At 40.0% G+C, this 20,981-nt stretch overlaps 1 protein-coding gene across 1 annotated transcript in view; it reads left to right on the top strand.

Moving 5' to 3' along the window:
* PLEKHH2 (pleckstrin homology, MyTH4 and FERM domain containing H2) overlaps positions 1-20,981 on the top strand; it is a 132,309-nt gene that overhangs the window by 89,728 nt on the left and 21,600 nt on the right. Inside the window, exons 19-24 of the mRNA XM_030921765.1 lie at positions 1,838-1,950; positions 9,377-9,556; positions 11,921-12,018; positions 13,777-13,954; positions 14,873-15,028; positions 16,901-16,998. Of these exons, the coding sequence (XP_030777625.1) occupies positions 1,838-1,950; positions 9,377-9,556; positions 11,921-12,018; positions 13,777-13,954; positions 14,873-15,028; positions 16,901-16,998 (823 nt within the window). The remainder of the gene's footprint in view (positions 1-1,837; positions 1,951-9,376; positions 9,557-11,920; positions 12,019-13,776; positions 13,955-14,872; positions 15,029-16,900; positions 16,999-20,981) is intronic.

Genomic DNA, 20,981 nt, shown 5'->3' with positions numbered 1-20,981 from the left:
TGCTTGGAATGCCCCCTTCCTTGGCAGTCCTCACCAACATAATGAAACCCCACCTAGCCTTAGGAGATCCCCCAGCCAGCCCCCTCCAGCTCAGCATCTGGCTCATAAAAGGTGCTTCATCAGTGTTAAAATTATGTCCTAATATGCTTTGTCACTTAATTCTTTTATAGCAAGCTTGTCCAACCTGCAACCCACAGGTGGCATGCGGCCCAGCATGGCTTTGAATGTGACCCAACACAAATTCCTAAACTTTCTTAAAACATTACGAAATTTCTTTCTGAGCTTTTTTGTTTTTAAGCCCATCAGCTATCATTAGTGTTAATATATTTTATGTGTGGCCCAAGACAATTCTTCTTCCAATGTGGCCCAGGGAAACCAAAAGATGTATAGCATTTGTAATTTTGCATCGAAATTAAGTTTTTGTTTTGTTTTTGAGACGGAGTCTCACTCTGTCACCCAGGCTGGAGTGCAGTGGCATGTTCTCAGCTCACTGCACCCTCTGCCTCCTGGGCTCAAGTGATCCTCCTGCCTCAGCCTCCTGAGTAGCTAGGACCACAGGCGTGCACCACCATGCCCAGCTAATTTTTGTATCGTTGGCAGAGATGGGGTTTTGTCATGTTGCAAAGGCTGGTCTTGAACTCCTGAGCTCAAGTAATCCACCCACCTCAGCCTCCCAGAGTGCTGGCATTCCAGGCATGAGCCACTGTGCCTAGTCTGAAATGAATTTTTATGGCTAAGGTTTCCCCACTGAGAGTCTAGATTCTATCCTATGCTTTACACACTAAGAGAGACCATATTTTGGCCGGGCGCGGTGGCTCCAGCCTGTAATCCCAGCACTTTGGGAGGCCGAGACGGGCGGATCACGAGGTCAGGAGATCGAGACCATCCTGGCTAACCCGGTGAAACCCCGTCTCTACTAAAAAATACAAAAAACTAGCCGGGCGAGGTGGTGGGCGCCTGTAGTCCCAGCTACTCGGGAGGCCGAGGCAGGAGAATGGCGTAGACCCGGGAGGCGGAGCTTGCAGTGAGCTGAGATCCGGCCACTGCACTCCAGCCTGGGCGACAGAGTGAAACTCCATCTCAAAAAAAAAAAAAAAAAAGAGAGAGACCATATTTTATTTGCCGTGTCTAACACAGGAATTTAATAAATATTGATTTTAGGAATGCCTTCAAGTTCCTCTTTATCTTTATATCTCTTTCTACTTTGGCTTCTCCTCTCTAGAGAAGTTCTAGATCTTTCCCCAGCTCTTTCTCATATATAGTCATGCCCGCTACCTAGGTCACCAGTCTTTAGCACATTTAAGCAATGTGCTAGTGCCCTGGTAGACTTATTGCAGCCTAGTAAATTAGGACCCAACTCTTCAAGATTATCCAAAACAAGAACATGTCTCACTCATTAATGGCAGCTAAACTGTGAGGATGCAAAGGCATAAGAATGACACAATAGACTTTGGGGACCCAGGGGGAAAGGGTGGGAAGCGGGTGAGGCAAATCAGGTTCAGTATATACTGCTCGGGTGATGGGTGCACCAAAATCCCCCAAATCAACACTAAAGAACTTACTCATGTAACCAAATACCACCTATTCCCCAAAAACCTATGGAAATTTTTTAAATTAAAAAAAAAAGAAAGCAAACAAACAAAAAAACAGTAACGTGAGAATCCCAATGGCCTGGCTACCAAAATAGAATAATGTTGCCAAAGAGTTTTTTTCTGACCTTTGTGACTTAAAGTTGTGAGCCAAGCCTGAATGAGCTAATGTCTAAAGGATTAATTTAATGGGAGGCCAAAATAAGTGGTTTATTCAGTTTTCTGTTCATATTTTATTCTGCATTTAGCCTCTCAGATATGGAGACACCCCACTTTGTGTCACAGTAAAGAAGGAATCATTTCCCCTCTGACAACTCTACCTTCCGAAGCCCTACAGACAGAAGCTATTAAATTATTTAAGGTAACATATTTATATGTTGTTAAATTATTTAAGGTAAAATACTTATATGTTGTTAAATAATTGGAAAAAAATTAAAAATAACATTTTGGGTTACAAAATTTTACTTCAAGAAAATTCAAAATGTGTTGTTTATTATTAAGAATATCATTGAAATAAAACTGGTGAATTTAATATGCTTTCTTAGTGAGGATTTTGGATTTACTGAAATAAACTATTAATATGTATGGTTTGGGCAATGTGAAATACTTGGTATCAGATGAATCATTTCCCCTTTAACTTCTAATTTTCCACATCACACCAGGCACAGCACTGGGAGAGGGGTCAGCACTCTCTTTCCTCTCTAGTGTTACTCTCAGTTTCTTATTCCTCAATCTCTGTTAGAAATCCCTGATCACTCAAAACTTGCCATGCACCTTAGCACTCTATTGTTCTATCCCTATCATCAGTTACCTTCCAGTAACTCTTCAGATTTCTCTAAGGGCCAGGCGTGGTGGCTTAATCCTGTAATCCCAGCACTTTGGGAGGCCGAGGAGGGTGGATCACCTGAGGTCAGGAGTTCGAGACCATCCTGGCCAGCATGGTGAAACCGCATCACCACTAAAAATACAAAATTAGCTGGGCGTGGTGATGCATACCTGTAATGTCAGCTACTTGGAAGGCTGAGGCAGGAGAATTGCTTGAACCCAGGAGGTGGAGGTTGCAGTGAGCTGAGATCACACCACTGCACTCCAACCTGGGCAACAAGAGTGAAATTAAGTCTCAAAAAAAAAAAAAAATTATCTAAGGATTTTAGCTCCCAACTCACATTCTCTACCTGAACTCTTGCAAATGACTGTTATCACTTCACTCACCAATGCCATGATTTTAAGATTCTTGACCTTCTAAATTCCAGTAAGCTTCACCTCTGGTCTCCTTCATCATCCCATTCTCCATGTCCACACCTGACTTCACCATTCCTCACAAGTACGTCACCTCTAAAAGCTTCAATTCAAACATCTCTTTCTTTAAGCAGAATCCTAGCCTACAAGCTCTTTTTTTTTTTTTTACTCTTCCATTTTTTCTTCATCTCTAAGACCTTTGTTTTGGACCATTTGCTTTCTTTGAGATCATAATGACTGCATCTTGACTTTTCTTCCTTCCTTATCCAGTCTGGTTTGTTCCTATTAATTCTCATAGTTCCTTCGGACCCATACTTCCATGCACTCTTCAGCCAGATCCCAACCTAGATCAGTGCTATCTTTTCTGCTCCCAGGATAACCAGATGTGCAATGCTGCAGAGCATCAAACCGCCATGCAGTCTGATGTCAGTATAAATTCAGGGTCTTCCTCTGTCACAGCCAACATTCTGCCTTTGTGCTTGTCTTTGGTCACATCCCCCTCAAACTCTCTACTTAAGAATACAGCAGAGGGCCGGGCGCGGTGGCTCAAGCCTGTAATCCCAGCACTTTGGGAGGCCGAGACGGGCGAATCACGAGGTCAGGAGTTCGAGACCATCCTGGCTAACACGGTGAAACCCCGTCTCTACTAAAAAATACAAAAAGCTAGCCGGGCGAGGTGGCTGGCGCCTGTAGTCCCAGCTACTCAGGAGGCTGAGGCAGGAGAATGGCGTAAACCCGGGAGGTGGAGCTTGCAGTGAGCTGAGATCTGGCCACTGCACTCCAGGCCGGGCGACAGAGCGAGACTCCGTCTCAAAAAAAAAAAAAAAAAAAAAAAAAAAAAAAAGAATACAGCAGAGAAATTTACCTTCTATTTCACTGAGAAAATTAGAGGACATCAGACATGACATGACCACTTCATAGCCCTCCTCTTGCAGCTGGGCATGGTGGCTCCCGCCTGTAATCCCAGCACTTTGGGAGGCCGAGGCGGGCAGATCATGAGGTCAGGATATCGAGACCATCCTGGCTAACATGGTGAAACCCTGTCTCTACTAAAAAAAATACAGAAATTAGCCGGGCGTGATGGCACGTGCCTGTAGTCCCAGCTACTTGGGAGGCTGAGGCAGGAGAATCACATGAACTTAGGGGGTGGAGGTTGCAGTGAGCTGAGATCACGCCACTGCACTCCATCCTGAGTGGCAGAGCAAGACTCCATCTCAAAAAAGAAAAAAAAGAAAAAGAAAAAGAAAAAGAAGAAGCCCTCCACTTAACAGACAACCCTTCATCTCTTTTCTCCTCCACTCCTCCAGCCTCAGAATATGGTGGATCTTCTGTGTTTCCAAGTCTGGACTCTACACCAGGATCTTGGTACTTCATTTTCTCCTAGTCTCTTAGAGCTCAATCTCTTTCTTTTGGCTTTGTCTTGCCTAAGTTTCTCCCGTCTCAAAAAATCTATTTGTTGGCCGGGCGCGGTGGCTCAAGCCTGTAATCCCAGCACTTTGGGAGGCCGAGACGGGCGGATCACAAGGTCAGGAGGTCGAGACCATCCTGGCTAACCCGGTGAAACCCCGTCTCTACTAAAAAGTACAAAAAACTAGCCGGGCGAGGTGGCGGGCGCCTGTAGTCCCAGCTACTCGGGAGGCTGAGGCAGGAGAATGGCGTGAACCTGGGAGGCGGAGCTTGCAGTGAGCTGAGATCCGGCCACTGCACTCCAGCTTGGGTGACAGAGCGAGACTCCATCTCAAAAAAAAAAAAAAAAAAAAAAAAAATCTATTTGTTTATTAGATAATATTATGGAGTTATTGTTAATTGCAGGGTCATGGATGGCTATAGAAAAAATCTTTATCAACTGGACATCCAGCCTGAAGTATTTATTGATAAAGTAATAAAGTAATATGATATACATTAAAATACTCCAGAGGAAAAGAAAGTAGAGGTGGGGAGGTGGTGAAGTGGCAAAATGCTGATAATTGTTGACACTGGGTGATGGGTACATAGGTGATTATTATGCTGTTCTCTCTACTTTTATACATTTTTTAAATTTCTATAATGGAAAGTTTAAAAATATCCACCTGTAGAGTACACCAATACCTAAATCAAGAAAGACTACACAAATATATTTGAAAATCTAGATGATGTGGCCAATTTTATAAGAAAATATAAATGACCAAAATTGATTCCACAGGAAAAGGAAAATCTAAACAGAGGAGTTTACCAAACTTTATGTGTAGATAATTTCAATGCTGTTTAAATTGTCCCAAAGCATAGGAAAAGAAAGAAATTTTCCAAATTCAATTTTTTCTTTTACTTTTTACTTGGGACAATTTCCAACATATATGAGTAGAGAGAATATTACAATGAGGCCTAAAGTGCCCGTCTTTCAGATCCACAATCATCAACACATGGCCAATTTTGTTTTATTCTCCCATTCCCCACTGCACCCTAACTTTAGATTGTTTTGAAGCAATCCTCGATTGTTATATCACCATATTCTCTTTGTTAAATAAGTGTCACTTTCATACAAGAGCACAGCAAAGATTGTACAAAAATAATAAAATATTAGCAATCAGAATCCAGCATCATCTTAAGAATATTAAATCACTCAACTCAATAGCAAAAAACAAATAATCCAATTTTAAAATGGGCAAAAGATCTCAATAGACATTTCTCAAAAGAAGACACTCAAATGGCCAACAAGTATATGAATCAATGCTAAGCATCGCTAATCATCAGGGAAATGCAAATCAACATCATAATGAAATATCATCTGACCCCAGTTAAAATGGCTATTATCAAAAAGACAGAAAATAACAAATGCTGTCAAGGATGCAGAGAAAGAGGAAAACTCATACACCATTGGTGGGAATATAAATTAGTACAGCAACTTTGGAAAACAGTGTGGAGGTTCCTCAAAAAACTAAAAATAGAACTACCATGTGATCTAGCAGTCTCACTGGGAGTATATCCAAATGAAAGGAAGTCAGTATATTGAAGAGATATCCGCATTCCTATATTTATTGTAGCACTGTTCACAAGAACCGATATATGGAATCAACCTAAGTGTTCATCAGTAGATGAATGGATAAAGATGGGCCAGGCCAGTGGCTCAGGCCTGTAATCCCAGCACTTTGGGAGGCCAAGGCAGCCACATCACTTGAGGCCAGGGGTTTGAGACCAGCCTGGCCAACATGAGGAAACCACATCTCTACTAAAAATACAAAAATTAACTGGGCGTGGTGGCACATGCCTATAATCCCAGCTACTAGGGAGGCTGAGGCACAAGAATCGCTTGAACCTGGGAGGTGGAGGTTGTAGTGAGTCGAGATCGTGCCACTGCACTCCAGCCTGGGTGACAGAGCAAGACTCTGTCTCAACAAAAAAAAAAAAAAAAAAAAAAAAGAAAGAAAATGTAGTATATATACACAATGGAATATTATTCAGCCATTGAGAAAAACAAAGCCCTGTCATTTGCAGCAACACAGATGGAAATAGATGGAATTGGAGAACGTTATGTTAAGTAAAATAAGCCAAGCACAGAAAGACAAACATCTCATGTTTTCACTCACAGGTGGGAGCTAAAAAAGTGGATTTCATAGAGGTAGATGGTAAAATAGAATAGTGGTTACCAGAGGCTGGGTAGTAGGGGGTGGAGGGATGAAAGGAGGTTGGTTAAAAGGTACAAAAATACATTTATATAAAAAGAATAACTTCTAGTGTTCAACAGCACAGCAACTATAGTTAACAAGAACTTAGAGTGTATTTCAAAATGCTTAGAAGAGAAGATTTGGAATGTTCCCAACACAAAGAAATTATAAATGTTAGAGGTAGTGGATATCCCATTCCCTTGATTTGATTATTACATGTTGCATGCATGTATCAAAAAACTCATATACTCCATTAATATATGCAGCTATTATGTGTCGATAACATTTTTTAATGTTAAAAAATGTTAAATCATGACTGAAAGGGATTTCTTCTAGGAAATTAAGGATGGCTAAGTATTAGCATATCTATTAATATTACTTACTATTAGGGAGATAATCATATCTGTAGATGCTGAAAAGGCATTTGACAAATTTAACACTTATAGATAGCAATATATAGATACTACTTTAACATGACAAAATATTCCTGTTTTAGCTAAAAGCAAGCATCATGCTTTATGGAGAAATTTTGGAAACGTTTCCACTAAAGTGAGAAAAAGACAAAGATGTGCCCCATTATTTTTAAAATTTTTCAATTAAAGTATAAGTTATATAAGATTTGTCATTATTATTATTATTTAATATTCTGTTAGGGAACTAACTTATGTAATTAGGCAATAAATAAAAATATTTACAGATGGCATATTTGTATACTCAGAAAACCCAAAAGAACAAACTAAAAAACTGCTACACATGAAAAGAGAATTTGATAAGATAGTGAGAGGTACAAAATAAGCAAAAAACAAACGCTTTTATGTGTGCAAGCAACAACCAGTTAGAAGATAGAAAGGAAGAACTACTTTGGGCCATGATGAAGTCACAGGACTGGATTTGCCCTGCCAGTGGTTTTCAGACATTGAACATAGGCAGTGCAGGACAGATTCTTCAGAAAACTAATGACATAAGCTCTATGATTGCTGCAGCTTACTCTCTGGAGACATTCAAGACTGCTGTGCAGAGAGGGAGCACCCAAATAGAGCCTGGCAGTCTTCCTGAGTTGTGAAGACAGAGTTCAGAATTTGAGAAGGCCAAGGTAGTTAGACTTCACGGGGCTGATCGGGCACGGTGGCTCACCCTGTAACCCCAGCACTTTGGGAGGCTGAGATGGGCGGATCACCTGAGATCAGGAGTTCAAGACCAGCCTGGTTAACATGGGGAAACTCCGTCTCTACTAAAAACACAAAAATTAGCCAGGTGTGGTGGTTGGTGCCTGTAATCTCAGCTACTCGGGAGGCTGAGGCAGGAGAATCACTTGAACCCGAGAGGCAGAGGTTGCACTGAGCTCTGCACTCCAGCCTGGGTAACAGAGCAAGACTCCATCTCAAAACAAACAAACAAACAAACAAACAAAACAGGGCTGAGAGGAGAGAGCTAAAGAGAGGGAGGGAGGGAGGGAGAGCTCTGGAGATTTGAGTTTTCATCTGAGAACTGATAAGCATGTGTGTGTTTGAGGAAAGTACCTGAGGCTGAGGACAGAAAGACACAGGCAAAAACATTCCAGCTCACACAGAGCTGGAAATAGTTTTCCCATCTTCTAGAATGGAAAAATCTCTGATACATTGGACATCAAATAGAGTGCACAGAGGGTGATTGCCTCTGGAATGGGGCCCAGATAGTACTAAATATAAGGCTGTTCTGGTCCACCCTAAGAAACTTAAAAGAGACCTTGGAAGAACCAAACCGTTTCCAAGTAATTTAACTGTCATCTGAGAGCAAAGCTAAAAAATATTTAAAGCATCCCAAAAAGTCCAGTGCCCAAGAATATAATATTTACAATGTCTGCATCCAGTCAAAGATCACCAGGCATACAGAGAATCAGGTCAAGTATGCCATACAATGGGTAAGAAAAAGTAATCATAGAAACATATCTAGAAATGATGCAGGTGATGGTAGATAAGGACATCTCTGTGTATCTGTTGTCTATTGTTACATTTAAAATTTCCCCAACACTTAGTGACTTACAACATTTGGTATTTCACACAGTTTTGAAGGGTCAGGAATCTGGAAGCAGTTTAGCTGGGTGGTTCTGACTCATAGTCTCCTGATGGTACCATCAAGCTGTCAACGGGGGCAGCAGGCATCTGAAGATTGGAATGGGGCTGGAGGATTCCAAACTCTCTCACGTGGCTGTTGGCAAAGAAGCCTCAGTTCCTCACTACATGGGCCTCTCCAAATGACTGCTCAAGACATGGCAGCTGCCTTCCCCAGAGCAAATGATCTAACAGGAAAAGAGAGAGAGTGACCAAGATGGAAGTGCATTGTTTTTTATAAGCTAATCTTAGAAATGGCATGCCACATTCTACCGTCACACAGACCAACACTGGTAGAATACAGGAGGGAATTACCCACGGATCTGAATGTCAGGATGTGGAGATCACGGAGGACCACTTTGGAGATTGGCCACCACACTTCACGTGTTCAGGAAGGTAGAGGAAAGCATGAGCATTTTAAGAAGAGTAAGAGAAGAGATTTAAAAGACTCAGATTGAATTTTTAGAGATGAAAAATGCAATGACTAAAATGAAAAATACACTGGATGAGATTCACATGTATTTTGAAGCTCTGTTAATAAGTATGTAGATGTTTAGGACTATTATGTCTTCTAGATGAACTGACCCCTCTATCATTATAAAATGACCCTCTTTATCTCTGGCAGAATTCCTTGCTCTGAAATTTACTTTGTCTGCTATTATTGTAGCGATTCCAGATTTCTTTTGATTAGTGTTATCATAATATATCCTTTTCCATCATTTTAAACAAAAACTGCTGAAAAGAGAATCGATATAATTCAAGCAGAATAAATCTACTCACTCCTCACCTTGAATATATCTGTTTTTGCTTAATTCAGACCTGCCAGCTTTTTATAAATGCTGCAGTTGACTCTCCTGCAATTGATTACCACATATCTCTAGCCCAGAGTGCTTTGCAAATCTGCCTGACACATCCTGAGCTGCAGAATGAAATTTGCTGTCAGCTTATTAAACAGACAAGACGAAGACAGCCACAGAATCAACCAGGACCATTGCAGGTAGATATTGATATTGATACATATACATGCAATTTAAAGTGATACTGTTTTTCTGATTGTAAGAATGATACACATTCAGCATAGACATTTGGAAAATACAAAAAGTGCAGAAGGAAAAATAGGTATTAATATTTTGATGTCTACCTTTTTGGTTTATTTATATATTTATATGTTTATACATGTATGTATGTTGGTGTGTGCACACTCACAGTTTTTTATATTGCTGGCATTACAGTGTGCATTCTACTTTTTTAAACTATAGAAAATAATCATTTCCCCTGTATCCTTAGACATTCTTCAAAACATTAATGGTCATGTTAACATCAAGTACTATACATTTAGGTTTTTCCAAATTTGTTCTATAATAAATACCTCTACAGTAGACATCTTTGAACCTAAATGAGATGGAGTTTCACTCTTATTGCCCAGGCTGGAGTGCAATGGCACAATCTCGGCTCACTGCAACCTCCACCTCCCGGGTTCAGCAATTCTCCTGCCTCAACCTCCCAAGTAACTGAGATTACAGGCATGTGCCAACACTCATGGCTAATTTTGTATTTTTAGTAGAGATGGGGTTTCACCATGTTGGTCAAGCTGGCCTTGAACTCCTGACCTCAGGTGGTCTGCCCACCCCGGCCTCCCAAAGTACTGGGATTACAGGCGTGAGCCACCGCATCCACCAGGAACCTAAATCTTGTGGACAGGTCCAGCAAATTCCTTTGAACTCATTTTTTGGATTTTTCCTATATCTTCAACAACATTCAGTATATTTTAAATTCTTAACAGGTAAAAAATGTTATTTCACTATTGAATCAAGATGCTTTTCTTTATTAGTGCAGTTGAATACATTTTTCAGGTGTTTGGTAGTCATCTGTGTTTACTCTTCAATGAACACCTGTTTTTATCTTTGTGTTTTGACTCCCTGTTAGCCACAGGATAAATCAGAAATTTCTTACGTTAACATATAGGACTCTCAGGGTTGGATCCAGGTTTGTGAGACTTGAAGCTTATACAGTTTGGGAAATGCTCTTTAAGACAAAGACTTGAAAATGGATTACTTTTGCACATTTTAGAAATCATATGACCATGTAAACACAGTTAATAAGGCCTTTCCCAGGACCTGTGCCCAAGAGGGCATCTGAAGCTTAAGATTCATCTGCATCAAGAACACTTCATAATCTGGCTCCATTGGCCCCTCCATCTCCACTTCCTGCCTCCAGCAGACAGTGAATGAATAAATACGCCCCATCCTTCAAACACACTCCACCTTTGCAATATTCTCCACCTTGCACCTGATGGCATTCTTGTTACCTGGATCCCTCCTCTTCCTTCCCTCCCATAGACTTTATAGCCCAGCCCAAGCAACATATTCCCTGTGATCCCTTCCCTGACTCCACAAGAAGTTAGTCATTCTTTCCATTGGTTATGCTTTAAAAAGTTAATACATGGTATTACCATGTTGTATTATAATTTACTGTTTAAATATATAACTGTCTCCTACTAGACTGTAGGCTCCTTAAGGGCAGGGACAATGCCTATTTCTCCCTCTTTTTTAATACAACGTTTTAAAAATGACTGAAAATTATATATAACAAACAAAGACAAATAAGATCTATATCCTACTTTTACATTTATGTACTCTAATGAGTTTGTCTAATGCTTAACATTTTTAAACAAATGCAGTGTTTTATAGGATAAAGAAATAAAATTTTTGTTGTTGTTGTTTGAAGACATTTTTTTACCTTGTTTAGTGGTCGAGCATTAACCACCATGTTCTTCAGAAGAGAATTCTGCTGTAACATGTTTTATACTTCCTTGAAAAAACATAGAAAGGAGAATACAGAACAGAGCAAAGGAAAAATAAAAATCACACATATTACTGTTACCTAAAGATAACCTCCATTAATATTTTTATACTTGTCCCTTATTTATGTATGTAGATACGTATGTATGTGTAGGTAGATTGGTTTTGATTTAGGGCATGTGTTTTTTACTGTTTTGCAATCTGCCTTTCTCAAAACTATTACTTGTATTTCAATGAATGAGTAAATATATAAGTGAACAAAAAAGAAACAATGTTTCTAATCTTTGAGTGTGATGTCAAAAAGGAGCACCTTGTCTGCTTGTGCCTTGGTTCCTCTGTTATAGATAACCATATACACAACTAGATGGATCATAGATCTGACCCAATGTAGAGTTTTTTGTTTTTAACCTATAATAAATGCTGTAAACAGATCATGCATATGTGAAAGAAATAAAACGTTTTTGGGTTAAGAGAGACTGTCATCAGCCCATTACACTCACTCTGATGTAGATCTCTGACTGGCACGTGGTATCTAACCTGTGATGCTTCTCCCTGCCCAGGGCTGGCAACTCTTGGCACTCTGCGTTGGGCTCTTCCTTCCCCATCATCCTTTCCTGTGGCTCCTCAGGCTTCACCTAAAGAGGAATGCAGATTCCAGGTGTGCAGAATACTAGCCAGCTGAACTGTTTATGTGGTCTCTGAAAGTCTACGATAAATCATAAGTATTTAATGATCTGCCAGGTACATTTTTAGAAGAATGTGTGAAACAAATATTGGTACAGGAAGCCTTTGGTTATTGATGTGGAGCTAGGAAAATACTTCCTTTGTTATGTTAAATCTCTTAGGGAAGATTGCAATAAATACTTGGAAAAACTGACAGAGAGTATTTTTAAGTGAAAAGTATATTTGCATTTCAAGTATGAATAACTTAGCATTAGTGGGTATTCATTCAATAAAAGCAACTATTCTGTTTCCTTAGTTTTCCCTTTTACTATTTTTCTCCACATTAAATTATTTTATGTGAACAATTTCCCCCATGGTCTTCCCTCCTTTTCTAATTGTATGTATTTGAGTTACTTCAGAATTGTTACTCCTTCGAAAAACACATTTAAAGTTCAACTTCCAGAATGGCTTTCTTACTCTGGGACCCAGGTCACTCAGCCAAGGCTTGTCCAGGGTCATTTTGTCCACCAAGAGGTTTGCGTCAGGTTGCTTAAATAAACTCTTGGACTAAAGCAAACACAGTAAAAGAAACAAACAAATAAACAAACCGAACTTGGAAGCAATAGGAAAATATTCTACAGTTCATAATACATTTTGGGGCCTCTGTGATCAAGGTCATCTGTGATCAAGATCATGTCATTTCAGTTGCAGTCACTGAGTAGCCCCCAGACCAAGGATCTGCCTACAGGGCACTTGAATACAAACATATTTGACAGGTGTTATCAATCTGCTTGAATAAGCAGTAAAATTTATGTATAACAAGGGCAAATAAGATCTCTATCCAACTTTTACATTTATTTACTCAAATGAGTTTGTCTAATGCTTAACATTTTTTAACAAATGCAGTGTTTTTTATAGAATAAAGAAATAAAACAATAACATTTTTTAACAAATGCAGTGTTTTTTATAGAATAAAGAAAGAAAACATTTTTATTTTTGTTTAAAGATTTTTTTTTTTTTTTTTTTTTGAGACAGAGTCTTGCTCTGTCACCTAGGCTGGAGTGCAGTGGCACATTCTTGGCTCACTGCAACCTCCGTCTCCAAGGTTCAAGCGATTCTCCTGCCTTAGCCTCCCAAGTAGCTGGGACTACATGCGTGTGCCACCATACCTGCCTAATTTTTTGTATTTTAAATAAAGACAGGGTTTCACCATGTTGACAAGGCTGGTCTCGAACTCCTGACGTCAGGTGATCTGCCCGCCTCAGCCTCCCAAAGTGCTAGGATTACAGGCATGAACCACCACACCTGGCCTGAAGACATTTTTTTTTTTTTTACCTTGTTTAGTGGTCAAGCGTTAACCACCATGTTCAGAAGAGAATTCTGCTGTAACATGTTTTTATAGGTTACTCTCTACTATTATTCTTCATGCAATTGCTTTCTTTATATTTGTTAATATTAAATCACTATATATTGACTTGTGACTGGTAATTTTAAATTCAGCTTGTGACTATAATAATACAGTAAAGATGAAGAATCCTTTGTGGGGAGGTTTGAGTGAGGCAGTTACAAAAATAAGGAAGTTGGAATTTGAGGAAAGTTACAGCAGTTTAGTATTATCATTCAAAAAAAGTTACTGTCAAAATTAGCCTAATACATTGTGATAATGTACAAGGAATACTTTCTTAATGGTTGCATATATTAGGTTGTCAATTAAATTTATTCTTAGATTTTTATCTTAAGTTTTGTATTACAGGACAGAATTTGGAAAATATGCCATTTACTGCCAGCGTTGTGTAGAAAGAACACAACAAAATGGTGACAGAGAAGCAAGACCCTCAAGGATGGAAATTCTTTCAACTCTTCTCCGAAACCCTTATCATCATTCTTTGCCCTTTAGTGTACCGGTGCACTTCATGAATGGGATATACCAGGTAGGTTACCTGATGAAAATATGCTTAGCTGGCAATCCTATGTGCAACCTCTGTTACAGGGAACAGAGACTTCTCTGCCTACTTTTGTCAGCACCTGGCAGTGACAAACATGCAAATATATTAGACTTACTATCAGAACAGCTGAGTTTTGAAACAGTTTTGCTACAAAGGATTTGCACTAATAACAAATCCATATTGAACCAAATAAGGGATGGGCTTCACTGCCATTATGATTCTGATAGACAGAAAAATCAAAAACATTTTGGTTGGGGCTTTTTCCCATCAGTACACCTGCTAGGTGTAGAAATAATTACTGATACTGGGTATGTACAATTTTAGTCTCTTTTAAAATCTCCAAATCTCAGAAATTATCTGGGAAGACTTCACTGGGCCCTTCCAGTTCTCAGATCTAGATGCTTGCTTATTAATTGAAGCAAACATGTTCCCAAACTAGCAATTAGTCTTTGTAGCCATATGCCTTTTATCACAGAATTCAGATACTTAACTGCCTATTAAAGAAACAAATATTAAATACATAAAAGTTTTCATTTATTTAAACGTATTTCTTGTTTATTTTCTTCCATTTGATTAAAGATTGCATATTGTACTATAGTTCTTGGTTTGCTTCTAATGAGTAAGCATAATATCTTTGCAAAATGTTTATAGCTGTCAGTTGATCATTCTATTTTAGATTTATGTCTGTTTGCTGAAGCCAAGATTTTTGAGTTCTTCAGCAAACTAATTGTTGAAGTAACCTTGTTAATTTTCTCCAGAGGAGCTTTGGAAAAAAAAGTTAAAGCACCTAGAAAAATATATTATCATTAATCATACATCAAGTATGCTCTGTTTCATCCTCAAAATCTCAGTTTGAAACTATATATTTCTTATTAAGAGAACTGTTTTGTTACTTCTGTCTAGGTAGTTGGTTTTGATGCATCTACCACAGTGGAAGAATTTTTGAATACTTTGAACCAGGACACGGGAATGAGGAAACCAGCACAGTCTGGATTTGCATTGTTCACTGATGATCCTTCTGGCAGAGATTTAGAGCACTGTCTTCAAGGAAACATCAAGGTGAAACCAAGTCCTTTTTAGGAGCCAAGCCCAATGAACAGCAAGGAAACTGCTCTTTACAAGAAGAGTACACTTTGCAAGAAGTTTAATTTAGGAGTTTTCCAAAAATTTAACCAATCTAATCTCAACGATAAGAAAAAAAATGCAGGACTTTGTTAAACTCATAGAATTCTTAATACACAATCTCTACATTTATACATTCCATATTAAAGAGAGGAAAAGTGTTAGTAATGGAAATGATACTCTAAATATTAGGAGACTAAGGGTAGATATGTAGAAGTGCTAATAAAATGACTTTCCTTTTTTTTTTTTTTCATTTACTCAGCAGTACTTACTAAACTGTTTTATCTCTTACCAAACTATTGTTATCTCAGGGGCTGACTGGACTCTGTGGGGAATACAAAAGGACCAGAAATAGTCCCTGCCCACAGTGAACTTAAAATTTGCTTAGGGAAGAGCAACCTTATACACAGATAACCTTGAACTAGAGTTGAAAGTGATGAGTTTTAAGAGTGCTGTGAACTTTGCACAGAAAGAGGGAGATTAAGTTCAGCATTGGGAGTTAGGGAAGGCCTGAGCTGGAAATGAAAAATGGTTTAGGAAACAGACCTGTGGTCGGGTGCAGTGGCTTACATCTGTAATCCAAGCACTTTGGGAGGCCGGGGCAGGTGGATCATTTGAGGCCAGGAGTTTGAGACCAGCCTGGGGAGCATGGCAAAAACCCATCTCTACTGAAAACACAAAAATTAGCCAGGCACGGGGCCGCACGCCTGTCGTCCCAGCTACTCTGGAGGCTGAGGCACTAGAATCTCTTGAGCCTATGAGGTCAAGGCTGCAGTGAGCCGTGATCACGCCACTGCACTCCAGCCTGGGTGACAGAGCAAGACTATCTCAAAAAAAAAAAAAAAAGAAAGAAAAGAAAGAAAGAAAGAAAACAGACCTGTGGAAATGAAAAGGGAGGGATTTTAAAAGAATATTTTCCAGATCATAGTAAAATAACTTTAATAGAGCTTCCATTTAGTAATGGCAATAATATATATAGAATTAGGCCAGTGCGGTGGCTCTCGCCTGTAATCCCAGCACTTTGGGAGGCTAAGGCAGGCAGATCATTTGAGGTCAGGAGTTCAAGACCAGCCTGATCAACGTGGTGAAACACTGTCTCTACTAAAAGTACAAAAATAATTAACCAGGCATGGTGGCGGGTGCCTGTAGTCTCAGCTACTCAGGAGGCTGAGGCGGGAGAATCACTTGAACCCAGGAGGCAGAGGTTGTAGTGAGCCGAGATCATGCCACTGTACTTCAGCCTGGGCAGCACAGTGAGACTCCATCTCAATTTTTAAAAAAATAGAATTTTAGAACCACAAGGGACCTTAGAGAAACAATGCACTTATTTTGCAAATGAAAAAACTGAGGCCTAGAGAGGGAAATGAGTTACCCAAAATCAAATAGCTAGACCTGGGTCTAGACCCTTTCCATAAATTATATTTCCGATTTCTTTGGTATAACTTTACTTATTACAATCTTTTTGAACTCGGAAGGTGAAAAAGTTACTTCTTTAGTGACCGAATCATGAAAATATCCCTGGAATCTTCTTGTTTCCAGTTTCAGGCAGTCATACACTAAGATTCCTTTTTGCGTAAAAAATGCATGGCCACAGTCCAGAGTTAATGTGTGTCCAAAAGGGTAAGTGGACCAAAGAGCAATTTATAATGACATCCTAAACTCAGAGCCGCACAGAGGCTGAAAACAAAAAGCTTGAGTATATTTGGTTTGATCATATTAATGGAAAAATTTCAGTCTGCAGCACACTTGTCTTCAAAAAATGTTGATTTGAAAAGTACTGTAAATCTCAATTTTCCACTTCCTTTCTAGATTTGTGACATTATTTCCAAATGGGAACAGGCTTCCAAAGAACAGCAGCCTGGAAAATGTGAAGGTACAAGGACTGTTCGTCTGACATACAAAAACAGGTGTGTAATACGCATCCAGATGCCGAAGCATGAGTATACAATATGTTCAAATAATACAGGTGTGTAATACTGCACCCAGATGCCAAAGCATGAGTATACAATACGTTCAAATAATACAGGTGTGTAATACTGCATCCAGATGCCGAAGCATGAGTATGCAATATGTTCAAATAATACAGGTGTGTAATATGCATCCAAATGCCGAAGGATGAGTATGCAATATGTTCAGATAATACAGGTGTGTAATATGCATCCAGATGCTGAAGCGTGAGTATACAATATGTTCAAATAATGCACCTACTATTTACCTTTCTATTGAATGCCTTAAAAATTATTTATTTGTAAGTTTATTTTTCTATAAATGATAACTCTGTTTCTATAGGAAAAAAATTTGTCACATAAAGTTTTGTTTCTAATTCTAGTCTCTTAATGTCATAAAGAATTGTATTTTATAAAAATATGCTTTTAGACAAAGATTAGAAACACTAGGTCTAGCTGAGCATGGTGGCTCACGCCTATAATCCCAGCACTTTGGGAGGCCAAGGTGGGCAGATCACCTGAGGTCAGGAGTTCGAGACCAGCCTAGCCAACATGGCAAAACCCCACCTCTACTAAAAATACAAAAATTAGCCAGGTGTGGTGGCATGGGCCTGTAATCCCAGCTACTCAGACAGCTGAGGTGGGAGGATCACCTGAGCCCAGGAGGTTGAGACTGCAGTGAGCCATGATTGTGCCACTGTACTCCACACTCCAGCCTGGGCAACAGAGTGAAACCCTGTCTCAAAACAAACAAAAAATACACACACACAAGCATAGAAACTACAGAAAAAAATAGCTGCTCTCTCAGAGTAGTTGATACAAGGATGCATTTTTCACTTTCATAATTGCCTTTAACAGTATTATTACATTTTTCATAAAGACTGAATACTTCAACACCCTACTACAGATCTGTGGTAAGAAGAGATACCTATGTTTCTTTGGGAGGCCAAGGTGGGTGGATCACGAGGTCAGGAGATCGATACCATCCTGGCTAACATGATGAAACCCCGTCTCTACTAAAAATGCAAAAAATTAGCCGGGCGCGGTAGTGGGCGCTTGTATTCCCAGTTACTTGGGAGGCTGAGGCAGGAGAATGGCGTGAACCCGGGAGGCGGAGCTTGCAGTGAGCTGAGATTGCGCCACTGCACTCCAGCCTGGGTGACAGAGCGAGACTCCGTCTCAAAATATATATATATATATAAAAATAAAAAGAAGAGATACCTATGTTTGCCTCAGTCTTTTGGAAGTCATATATTCTTTATACTCATATTTATTCCTTCTCAGTCTTTCATTCTCATTTTTCTCTTTCTTTCTGCCTCTCTCTCTCTCTCTCTCTCTCTCTCTCTCTCTCTCTCTCTCTCTCTCTCTCTCTCTGTGTGTGTGTGTGTGTGTTCACCGAGCTTCAACTGTAAGGCCTATCATTTAGCTAGATGCTATGAATAAAATTGTAATAAATACAGACAGACCCAGTCCCTGACCTTTTGGAATCTATAGGTTAGCGAGGAAGACTACTGTTGGGCATATCCTCACTCTAATGAGTGTGTAATGACACTGTGCATTCTCTGAAGGGAGAGAGAGGTACTGTGAGGGCACACAACAGTGAGCCTGACCTAGACGGGAGACCTCGGGAAACTTCTTTGAGGAAATGATGTTTACGCCAAGTTCAGAGGGAGATGGGAGTGGAAACATCAAAATGCATAGAAAAGAATGTTCAAAGGCCCAAAGGTCTGTTGAGGGAGGCTGCTCAGCTTGTGTCAGGAATTGAGAAAATGCCGGAGAATCCAGAGCGCACACCATCTCTACGGATAAAATGGTAATGTACTTTGGCACGTAGTCAGGAACCAGATTTCCTTTCTTTCTTTTTAAATATTTTCATTTCTTTCATGTATTAGCAAAAGGTAGTACTTAATAAACACTGTTAACTGACCAGCTCACATTAATTATAACAAAATAATGGTATTTTGCTGGTTTTATTTGAGTCTTATACCCTGTAAATTCAGGAATCTATAAAATGTTAGACCCAGAGCCTGGTGGAATTATTGGAGTTGTACTCAGAGACCTCTTTTTGGAAGATGTTCAGACTTAAAATTGGAATGTAAGAATTGAAGGCACTATGTACCATAAAGGATGTAATAGCCGTTGATCCACTTTAAAATTTCTTGTTCTAATAGTCTATCCCACAGAAATACTCAGATAAGTGGGCAGAGTATTCCAGTATGTCCCAGTATCTTCCTTGTCATATTTTTGTCATATTCTTTGTCAATGTTTTTGTGAAAAATTTGGGACAGACACTTACATGTTTATTAATAAGATCAATTAAATAAATATGGCAGATTCATATTTTGGACTCTTCTCTCATCCAGTTGGCCACTTAAAAGGCCACCCAGGCCGGGCGCGGTGGCTCAAGCCTGTAATCCCAGCACTTTGGGAGGCCGAGACGGGCGGATCACGAGGTCAGGAGATCGAGACCATCCTGGCTAACACGGTGAAACCCCGTCTCTACTAAAAATACAAAAAAACTAGCCGGGCGAGGTGGCGGGCGCCTGTAGTCCCAGCTACTCGGGAGGCTGAGGCAGGAGAATGGCGTGAACCCGGGAGGCGGAGCTTGCAGTGAGCTGAGATCCGGCCACTGCACTCCAGTCCAGGCGACAGAGCGAGACTCCGCCTCAAAAAAAAAAAAAAAAAAAAAAAAAAAAAAAAAAAAAAAAGGCCACCCAGTATTTGAACAGACTCTGTTGATCTGAATAAATGGTGGTTGTGAACACTGGAGCTTCTTTATTCAGGGGCTCATGAGCTGTGATGATTTGCCAGAGGTTCAAGTAACAAGAAAGTGACTATTAATCTTTGGTATCTGAGGTTCTAAAATCATACATTCCTAGAGATAAGCAATATTGCATAGATATTGGAAATCTAATAGGCATCACCTCTGGAGGGACCTGTTTCCCTTGAGGGCAACTTTTATCAATGTATCAATGGCCCTTTGGTGACTGGTGAGGACAGCAGGCTAGGAGACTTGGACCCTCTAGATTATTGTTGTAGTTCTGTTTCATGTGGAGCAGTAGTTCCCAATGTGGGCCCCACACTAGCAGCCTCAGGACCACATGGAACATGTTAGAAATGCAAATCATTAGGCCCCACTTCAGACCCACTGAGTCAGAATTTCTGGGGGTGGAGCCCAGGAGTCCGTGTTTTGACAGCTCTCCAGACAATTCTTACATGTGCTGGGTTTTGAGAAGCACTGACCTAAAGGTCCTCATCGCTGCCCCTGCCTCTTGACCTCAGCCTTTGTGGAAGGAGCCAGCTCCCGGACCTGGCCTGCCAGAGACATTTATGGAGAAGAGGTTCAGACATTTTATGTTATTTTATTTTTTATTTATTTATTTATTTTTGAGACGGAGCTTCCCTCTTGTCGCCCAGGCTGGAGTGCAATGGCGTGATCTCGGCTCACCACAACCTCTGCCTCCCAGGTTCAAGCGATTCTCCTGCCTCAGCCTCCCGAATAGCTAGGATTACAGGCACCTGCCGCCACGCCCAGCTAATTTTTGTATTTTTAGTTGAAACAGGGTTTCACCATGTTGGCCAGGCAGGTATCGAACTCCTGACCTCAGGTGATGCACCCGCCTCAGCCTCCCAAAGTGCTGGGATTACAGGTGTGAGCCACCGCGCCTGACCAAGACTATTCCTAATAATCTTATGAATGCTTATGAAATCTTATGCATTCCTAAACCTTATGAATACTTAATACATACGAACTCTGATGATGATGGCTATGATTGGAACTGAAGTGAAATTTGGATACAATTTGGATATGAAAGACAGATTAAAAAAATGCTTCAAGTCTAACAAACACCACGAGGAAGGACAAAGAGAGTCATGAATAAAAATTTTTTGGTTGACAATTGGTTAAGTTTATCCAAAGACCTGGGATCAATAGAAAGGAGTGT

The sequence above is a fragment of the Rhinopithecus roxellana genome, chromosome 17 (genome assembly GCF_007565055.1).
Source record: "Rhinopithecus roxellana isolate Shanxi Qingling chromosome 17, ASM756505v1, whole genome shotgun sequence".
Classification (NCBI taxonomy): Eukaryota; Metazoa; Chordata; class Mammalia; order Primates; family Cercopithecidae; genus Rhinopithecus; species Rhinopithecus roxellana.
This window is presented reverse-complemented; position numbering and strand designations above follow the sequence as displayed.